General features: G+C 42.1%; 1 protein-coding gene across 1 annotated transcript; it reads left to right on the forward strand.

The window, feature by feature from the left end:
- The first annotated feature begins 206 nt into the window (after window positions 1-206).
- ncoa5 (nuclear receptor coactivator 5) lies at window positions 207-9,975 on the forward strand. The gene is made up of 12 exons (XM_061070363.1): window positions 207-306; window positions 1,257-1,317; window positions 2,575-2,847; window positions 3,053-3,160; window positions 3,904-3,967; window positions 5,526-5,939; window positions 6,020-6,141; window positions 7,196-7,328; window positions 7,498-7,715; window positions 7,812-8,016; window positions 8,170-8,261; window positions 8,955-9,975. The coding sequence occupies exons 3-12, from the start codon at window positions 2,679-2,681 to the stop codon at window positions 9,512-9,514; spliced, it is 2,085 nt and encodes a 694-aa protein (XP_060926346.1). The 5' UTR covers window positions 207-306; window positions 1,257-1,317; window positions 2,575-2,678; the 3' UTR covers window positions 9,515-9,975.
- The last annotated feature ends 299 nt before the right edge of the window (window positions 9,976-10,274 follow it).

Raw genomic sequence — 10,274 nt, forward strand, 5'->3', positions numbered from 1 at the left:
GTGTATAATATGAAGATTGAAAAATAAGTGCGTTTACATGCGTCATAAACACCACTGTTTGAGAGTTTCAACATTTATTCACCTGAAATCCACCTGAACAACCAGTTTTACATATAGCCACTTGGGGGCAATGTGGACAAATGACAGCTGCTGAGGCCACAGCGGACGAACCGGAAGTGACGATGAATGTTGCGCTGAATGAAACCGAAGAAGAAGAAGCAGCTTTGTGAGGAGACCGCGATACAAACCCTCCGTGTGTCCGCGGCCATTAGCTTCTGGGAGCGGAGAGAAAAGACACAACAGAACGTGAGTGAATCGGCTCTTTGTGTCTTAAACGTGACGGACACGCGGTGCGACGAGCGTTTGAATTCCACCTAGCTTCACCGTGTAGCTGGAGGTGTTAGCTCGATGCTAGCCAGCCGTTAACGCGAAGCAGCTAACTAGCTAGCTAGCTAACACAGCTACGTGCACCCACCGACACAGACGCGACCACATGATCGTTGTTAATCTGTAGTGACTGGGTCTTTATTTGTTTGGATTAACCTAATTAACATGTTTATGATAAACTCACACAACCCGGTGTTGTGACGTATGTTTCGTCAGTTGCATCGGAACCGGCTCGTTCGCTTTATGCAGCCCCCCCGATTGTTCCTCGTTGATTCTGTTGTGAGATGTAAATCGGTTAAATCAAAAACACAACTCTTTTAAGAAATCTAACTTTTCAAACTACCTACCTACCTCCATGTGTCTGCAGTATTCAGCTTATTCATTGCATTACTTTAATTGCTTCTTTGCACAATTTGCACTTTTCACAACCCAAGGAGCCAGATGACTTGTGTACATTGACTTTTATTACATATCATATTAATTGTATCGTTCTCTAACTCATTTGTTCAGTTATTTGTTGTCCTCTCTTATCTGTATCTCCATTTTTACACTGAGAGAAAGATAAAGTAGAATCTAATAGATCGCTTCACCCCTGTTATTATCAGAACAGCTATAAATTATTATATATTTAAAATCTATGAAACCATGTTCCTTTTATGTGACAGGTGACCTTTGATGTGGTGTTAGAGTTTTCTGTGTTGCTGTGTTGTGATGAACTCGTCTCACATACAGAACATGGCTGTTTTCTACTAGTTTCTCTTTTTGAGAGACATAACCACTGTAGTATATAAAACTACTTCGGACGTAGGAAACAGTTTAAGGAATGTATTTCTCAACCTATGTAAATATTAAATTTTCTTTCTCTCTAGGTGCTTGGTGGTTGTTAAATTATGTGGACACAGAATCCAGCGTATCCAGTGTCAAGTTAAGGTATGTCAAGTGTTGCTCCCTCAAAAGCTTTCTGTAAATTAAATCACTGAAATGCAACTGAAGGCTTTCACCTCCGAATTTCTCCTAATGTTTGTGTTGTTACTGAAATCAACCAGACTTTCCTTTTCCTGAAATCATTTACTTTGTGCCACCCAGGCCACATCAAAATCGAATTATACTTAAGATTCTTAAGACGCAACCTCAAGCTCACGATTTCATTTCATCTCTGCGATTTTCCTGAAGACATTTTAACCATTTCAAGCGAAGAGGATGATTTGAACAAACGCCGCGTTTCTATTTGTAGAAAACACCGTTCGAAACCCGTCTCCACGGTGATTTCATGCAGACTTGCAGACCTAGAGGGGCATTATTTCTTACAACAAAATAAATAATTAAGGTGCTACATTTAAAAATGTTAAACTACTTATTGCCACGCCATATCATGCTCCACAATTGAAGCTCTGTGTTTTTATGGGCACATGAGCCATTTGCTCCAACAACAGCACAGCAGCTTTATGGTTTTATTTTTTGCGAAATTCCACAACTCAAAGCCGTTTAAAAAACTGACGAGAATTCCGCTGATAATTACTTGAGCTCAAATGGATTCAAATCGGTCACCAATGGGAAGCATTTATATTGATTCCCCACCTGCAGAAACGTCCGAGCTCGGCGTCAAATGGATTTTTTCGAGATGCAAAAATTTTAATTTTCAAAGACACATAAAAGAATGCAAAGGTTGATCTACGTGACGATTTACCGACTCACGCAGAACCGCAGGCGCTGCACGTCGCGCAACAGCTCCGTCCCAAACCACAAAGCAATGTGAAATCATAGGTGGGTGATGTGAAGCTTTTACATCCCTGCACGAGCAAATATTGGGTTACAATACCAAGTTTTCACTGTGGATTTACTTACATTTTTTAATATACTCACCATTAATAATGAAGTGCCTCGAATTACGCAACATGTCAAGGCAAGATCAATATGCAGAGTTAATTGAGCAAATAACTTGCCATGCTCATGTGTGGGAGAAATGCCAGGCACAATAAATAATATAATACATAATATAGTATGAATATAACAAAACAATGGTGGATATTGAAAAGCACTGTTTACTTTAAATTCGAGTATTTGCTGCTTGTGAAAAATAATTTACAACTGCATTTGCATTTCCTGTCTCACTTTGATGACTGTTCCACTAAAACTTCTCCCTCCAGGGAACTTGATCTCTTATTTTACCTCACTGACATGTTTCAGGATCTTGGACGTCAATTTTACGAAGCTTATTAGCGACCGAACCAAACATTTCAAGCATTTGAGACAAACGAAGAAAGAGCCCAGTTGAACCTCAGGATCAAGTCATGTCTCGCCGAAGAAGTCGCAGCCCATCGCCGGGGAACTTTTCACGCTCCTGCAGCAGCACTGATCCTCGGGATTTGGAGAGAAGGATTTTCGTGGGGAATTTGCCGACCAACGACATGGAAAAGAAGGATTTAGGAGAAATGTTCACCCCATACGGGAAAGTTATCGGTCAGTAATGAACACAATATAACCGAGTTTGATTAAGACTACTACGAATATTTTAGATTAGTATCAGCAATAAATTAAGGCACGTTTTCATGAAATATAAGCATGTAAAAATGTATGATTCCTATGGATAACTTAGGGGTAGATTTCCAAACTGTTCTCCAACTCGATCCTAAGTCTGTACCATTTTAAAATTTTCCTCTTCCAGGCGTGTCCATGTTTCGTGGGTTTGGATTTGTTCAATTTGAACACATTGAGGAAGCGGAAGCTGCAAAGGCGGCCAAAAAGGGTCGAATATATAAAGGTTATAAAATAGGTAAGCCTCAACTGGACGGTGTGATTGTCTTGCTGAATGGGAAAAGCTTTTAATCGTGTACAGTGATCAGCAAATCCAAGCCTGTTAAAGATCAGATTTTCTTTGTGATACACCTGGGCCGTAACAGATTAAGTGCTGATCCTGATGATAATAATTTTGTTGATTTAATTTTAAAAATAGCAAATCTGATGTTTTAAGGATAAATGGTTAATGTTGTGTATGATAGCTTTCCTCATGCATTTAGTCTTAAATACTCGATCAGTATATATTTCACTGTAAATCTGCCTTTTTGTAGATATGTTACAATCTGGGCTGACAAAGCAAATAAATAAGTCCACCATTAAATTCTGGCAAAGCCTGAATCTCTAAAATTTCTTGTTTGCAACACAGTCTTTGAATTTCGTCCACCGTGGCTCTGAATGTGGTTGTGGGAGTTTCCGAAGGATGAATTTCAAGTTGAAATCCGATTAACATGTTCAAACATTGCTATCGTCTCTTGTCAGATTTGAAGAGGAGCAGAGAATTCCTTGCCTCTTCATCCTTTACTCTATTCAAATCTATTTGGCAAATCGATTTGCTGCATTTTGACATCTTGTCCAGTTTGGATTTTCAAACATGGACGTTGGACCTCATTTCATTTGGATCGTGGAATTATTGTCGCGACTTCTCCATTTTGCGTGATCACTTTAGCTGCTGATTAAATGTCACTGTTATGTTCAACGTTTGGATTGATTTATTTTCAGATGTAAATATGGCAGTGGAGCGACGTCAAGCTAAACCTCAAATCCAGCAGAGCCCTCCTCGAAGGTAAAGTAACGCGAAGTGGGTGTGAAGAACTTCCATCGCCTCTGAAAAAAGCGTATTTAGAATTTTCCTCAACTGTCATTTCCACCAGTTGTGGAGTCGCTTGGTGGAACCTACCCTACAATTAGATAGGTTTGTGATGGTTCACGGGAAAAACAAAACTCAACTCTAAATTAAAGATTTCCTTCCAAATGACCAATTTAATGCTCTTGTGCGTGAGTTGTGTGTCACATATTTAGTTCCTGAAACTGCTTCCGGGAGCCAAACACATGCGTTGAAAAAAAAAAGGGTTTTAAAGGATGTTCACATTTGCAGTTGCTCATCAAAATACATCGAGTTTTGCATGACTCCAAATAATAACTCGAACCACTGTCCTTCCTCAAACAGAGGAAAAAGAGCAGAGTTTATTTTAGGATTTCAAACCGGCAGTTGGGTCCTAAAGTCTGATTCCACACTAAACGTCTCAAATCGCAGCTGTACATCGACCTGGCTCTCGACTCGTTGGCAGCTGCCACCCGCTACATTTCTTGACACGCTGCCACGAGCGACTGTTGATGAATGGAACGATATAAAACCACAAACAGGAATGTCGCCTGCATTTCTTAACAACGTGCCGTCACTACGGGAACCACATATAAAGGACCTTTCTCCGTTGCACAATTAGTTGTAAAAACCAGCATTACACTCGTTGGTCAGTTACTGTGAGACCTGAACGTTGATACTTCTGTGTGGTGCCACTTAAACAACCTTAAACACTCGTCCAGGGCAAGTTCGCGGGTTCGGTTCGGGAAATGCACAAACCAGTTCAAACATGTATGATGGTTATTAAAGTATGATCCTTGATCCATTCTTTATGCTAAAGGAATGTGGATTGGCCTAAAAATAGACCCTTTGTCTCCCAAGCTTCTTTAACAGCAGTGAGCAACGTTTTCATGGTCCTGGATAGAAAGTGAAACTTAATGAGGATTAGAAAAATACAGAAAGTTCTTCAGTTTACTTCTACATGAATACCCCGGTCAAAAGACTAGACACCAAAGTCACTCGTTTATATTTGTTGTAGTTATTTCTTGGGCGAAAACGTGAAGCAAACGTACTTGGAAACGTTCCTTGGAAAAGAAATGTCTCTTGCCGAAAGAACGCAAATCATCACAAGCAAACTCGTCTAAATGGCACAAAACACACAGCCTTTTTCATAAAGGCCTAACAACCAGGGCACTTGTGTATTTTCAAGAGCTGGATTTATGGTCGGTGAAGCACAAATGGTCGACAAGTCGATATCGTTTCGTTCAAGGATCACTGGAATTTTAAAAATCTTTGAAAGGACACCCGCCCGAATCGCCTCCTGGATTGAATTTGCGCTAATTCCCTGTGAGAACACGATAGTGGCTTTGTCTTGAGCTGCTTCGGTTGTGTGACTGAATATGTTTATATTGGAGAAATTGACCGTACCAGCGGTAGTCCTGTCCTCTCCAGCTGAGGATTGACATTCCTATCAACCTTTACTTTCTTATAGGCTGCCTAACATCAGTGTTCTTGCACTAATTGATCACATTTCTCTCAGGGCCCCATACAGCAGTTACGGGGACAGCAAAGAGCCACGGCCTCGGTCCCGTTCACCTGTTTATGTGCGTGACGGACGTGATGGACGTGATAGCCGCGATGCGAGGGATTCTACTCGGGAGGCGCGGCCTGCCGGCCACTCTCGTGACCACGATTACCGCTACCGTAGCTCAGAGAGCAGAGACAAGGACCCCAGAGGCGACCCGAGAGCTGACCTGAGAGCTGACCCAAGGGGGGACCCTAGAGGCGATCCCAGAGCTGACCTCAGAGCGGACCCCAGAGCGGACCCAAGGGGGGACCCAAGAGCTGACCTCAGAGGAGACCCCAGAGCTGACCCCAGGGCGGACCTCAGAGCAGACCCCAGAGCTGACTTGAGAGGGGACCCCAGAGCCGACCCACGGGATCCTGCATTCAGGTGACACATTGTGCCCATCAGTCGATAATCTAGAGTTAAGTGTTAACGTTGTATTCTCAACCTGAAATGTGTCCCCACAGCAGAGAAGACCTGGACAGGTTCTACCGCAGCGGCAGCGGAGCAGAGGAGTATTACCGCCGGAAGGATGAAGCCTACAGGGACCCGTACAGAGACCCCTGGAACGGACGGCGTGAGCCAGAGGGTAGATATACAGTTGTAATGAAATTATGATATATCGTGTGTATATATATATATATATATATATATATATATATATATATATATATATATATATATATATATATATATATATATATATATATATATATATATATATATATATATATATATATATATATATATTAGTGGTGGGGGGAAAAAATTGATTCTGTTCAGTATCGCGATATTTTGCGCACGCAATTATATCGATACTGTGGCATACTTTAATTTTTTTTTATACTTTATTTAAAATTTTTGCAATATTTAATTATATATGTAACGGCCCCATGGCTGCCAAAGCATGAAGAGGAGAGTTTTAGACTGATGTATTTAAATAATTTTAAGTTATGTGCTGGGAGCTCAGAACATATGAGGTCTCAGAAAATAATTACAAAGGTCCTGTGTCCTGAATGCTCAAGGACAAAGTTTTTGCACTTCAGTTAATGTGTAGAAGACAATGTTGTTCACAGAATTAAATGTGACATTTGAAGTGAGTTGAGCAGTCTTATTTTCCTCATTTTTTGTAATGCCTTTGAATAAAATGGGGGACATGAATCGCAATATATCGCAGAATCGAATCGTAATACTTGCTGTCTTGCAATATGTTAAGAATCGCAATACTATTGAATCGTGGCCCAAATATCACAAAACTATTGAATCGTCACATTTTTGCCAATTCCCACCCCAAATGTATATATAAACATATATAAAATAAACACTTTTTAAAAGATGTCTATAAAAAAAGAATAAATAAAAAATGCTAAAAGCAATAAAACGTTATCATAAATATTTCAGAATTACACTATTGAATATGATGTGGGATGAAAACAAGGTCTCACACTCGATGAGAAGTTTCTCTTTAGTGATGAGTTTAAACGTTTCTTGGATCTGAGCAGTTCTGATATGAAGTTATCGATTACACAGATTCTTGAAATGTGGTTTCTTATTTTCATGTCAAATAATTAAAAATCGTACTTTGAATACAAAAGAAACTCTCCAGACTTTAAACTTTCCTTCCTCCTTCCCCTCGTGTACAGCCGAGGACCGAGCTCGACCGGAGGAGCGTCGGCGTAACGAGTTGTATCGACAGTATTATGAAGAGCTGCAGCGGCGCTACGACTCTGACCGGCCCGTCGACTGCTCGGTGATCGTCGTCAACAAGGCTCAGAAGTAAGTTCACTCTCTTGATGGAGACGCTGGTGACACTGGACCAGAAACCTCTCTGTAAATGTTCTGTCAGTACACGATATGTTTTCATTTCATATGGCTCCTGTTTGTTTGTGTGTGTGTGTGTGTTTGTGTGTGTCTGTGTGTGTCCGTCTGCTTGCGTGTACCTCTGCTATGAAAATAACTGTCGGGAGTACGCTGAAACGGTCGGGCGGAAGGTCCGCGACCTGGGCATGGTGGTGGACCTCATCTTCCTCAACACGGAGGTCTCTCTGACCCAGGCTCTGGAGGACGTTGGCCGAGCCCGCACGCCCTTCGCCATCATCATCACCCAGCAGCACCAGGTGCACCGCTCCTGCACTGTCAACATCCTGTTTGGAACGCCACAAGGTAACACCACAGCAAGAACCTGATAAAAAAGAAACTGATCTAAAATCTGGATCAGCTTCTGTTGTTTAACACATTTTTGTGTCTTTGTCGCCGCAGAACATCGGAACATGCCGATGCAGGATGCCATGATGCTCGTTGCCCACAACTACGATTCTTACAAAGTGGAAAATCGCGAAAAAGAGCGCGAGGAGATCGCCAGGAAGGCCGCCAAGATGGCCGACGATGTGTTACTCAGGGAGCCCGACAGAGAGAGCCACCCCATCTCTGTGCTCACTGGCATCACACTGCTGTCTGAAAACAGGTATCAGCTTCATCGCCTTGTAGAACCTGGAGCTTAGGGGAATTGAACATGAACACGTCTGTGATGTGTTTTCATTCGGACCTGCAGCTTCTCAGATAGTTTAAAACCTGAAACACTTGCAGTAATTCCGGTTTCTCTCTGGTTTCTGTGTAGATTTGTAACCCCCGAGGAACTGGACAGTCTCATCGCGTACCTGAAGGACAAACGAGTCCGTCTGGTACGAAGTGTAACGGACCCGCTGTCAGGTAGGAGCTTTAAAATGAGCAAGTGTCTTTTTCCAGAAGTCTTAAAACTGACCTGTGGGTCCTGAAGAGATTCTTAAAGTGTGAATTGACAGTGGACGTAAAGAAATGCAGTTATTTTCTGTGAGGAAACATTCAAACTTTGTGCTTGAGTGGGAATTTTTCTGAATTTAGTTTTTCTTATGTAAAATTCCCAACATTTCCACAGAAACAGTTTTTCCACTGAGCTGAGTAAAAGCATTTGTGACAGTTAGTTTGATTTGAGTTTGATTTATCAATTACATCGACCAAACCTTTCACATATAGGTTGTCTGTTTATATTTGACTATATAAAAACTTTTATTTAAACAAATGCAGAAAATATGCTTTTATGGTTCTATAAAAATAACATTTAATTCCTTCAAGTTCAAAATATTGTTTTAGTTTTCTTTATATTGATTTTAATATTGTTTAATATCAAACCTCATTAACATGTCTTTGTGAGAAAGGTTGACTAACAACTCCTCATAATATGTCATATTCGTCCGGCTCTGGTTTTGGTGACAGTGGAACTTTCTTTTTTCTTTTTCTGTTGATGTTGCTCGGAGGAATAATTACAACGAACTGTAAACTCTGTAGACTGAAAAACCTGAGTTTAGTTTGTTGATGCAGAGCAGTTGTCTGCAGCTCACTCCCACTGCCGGTCTGTCTCTGCAGCTCCAGTCCACGCTGCAGCTCCAGCTGATGTCCCGCCCTCGGCTGCAGGACTTTCTTCTTCCTCCCATTCTGCTCTCGCTCCCCAACAGACGAGCCAGTTCTTATCTGCGGCTCCCAGCGCCCCGACCAACTCCAGCCACCAGCAGGAGCTGCAGGCCAAGATCCTCAGCCTGTTCACCAGCGGCTCGGGCTCCTCAGTAGGTGCTGGGGGTCTTCCCTCCTCCGGGTCCCAGTCACAGGCCTACGGCTCCCTGGGCCTGCCCCCCTCCCAGGGCCTGCCCCGCCCCGCCATGTCCGCCCCTCCTGCAGCCGTATCCCAGGGTTACGGCGCCCCACAGGGCCGGATGCCGGTTGCACCAATGGGTCAACGCCCCCCCGGCTCGACTTCAGGTATCAATTTTGACAACCCGAGTGTCCAGAAAGCTCTGGACACCCTGATCCAGAGCGGGCCGTCTCTGAACCACCTGGTGGGCTCCGGGGCGTCTCAGCAGCAGGCGGTCCGCCCGGCACAGAGCATGGGCCAGGCCCCCCCCATGTCCATGTACCCCCGACACTACTGACAGGCTGCGGCAGATGAATTAATCTCCTAACGAGAGGCCCACTCTTCCCCCTTGTACGCGTAGACACCACATCGATTCCCTGAAGTGTATTTACCAGCTGTGTATAGGTAGACTGTCGGAAAGTTTTTGTAAACTGCTTTTTAATTTTGTTTTTTTTTAATTATTATTAATCTCTTTATTCTTGGCAGTGTTGTCACTTGGTAAAATTTTATGATTTGTCAAATTTTTGTTCAATTATTATTATTAACCAGGAGACAATTGACTCTTCTTACGTGTGGATTAGACAATGAAGATATGTTGCATGTGTAAAGTGAATCATGGCCCTTGATGGACACTTGTGTTGTTTTCCAAACATGACCTCTTGTGTGTTTTATAGTTTTGCAGAGTCCGTTAATTTGTAACAAGTTTTATTCTCAACAAAGACGTGATTAAAAACTCGAGACACAGTCGCTGTAATAAAATGGTATTGGTTTATTGCATTTTGTGCTGACAAATCTATAAAATGGAACGGGTATCGCCAGAAGCCATAGAGATATAAGCATTTGAAATGTAAGATAAAACTACTTTTTTCCTCTTTTCAATGTACCATGAAACACAATAGAGAATAATACATTAGTTTTTTTATTATTTTAGAATATTTAACTTACACTGACACAAAAAATAAACACCTCCACACTAACTGTACTTGATTTATTTACACGTAGCCCCGTCCCACCCTCACCCACAACCACCCCTGCCCCCAGCAGTTACAAGTGCACAT

This window comes from Limanda limanda, chromosome 4, assembly GCF_963576545.1.
Source record: "Limanda limanda chromosome 4, fLimLim1.1, whole genome shotgun sequence".
NCBI classification, from domain to species: domain Eukaryota; kingdom Metazoa; phylum Chordata; class Actinopteri; order Pleuronectiformes; family Pleuronectidae; genus Limanda; species Limanda limanda.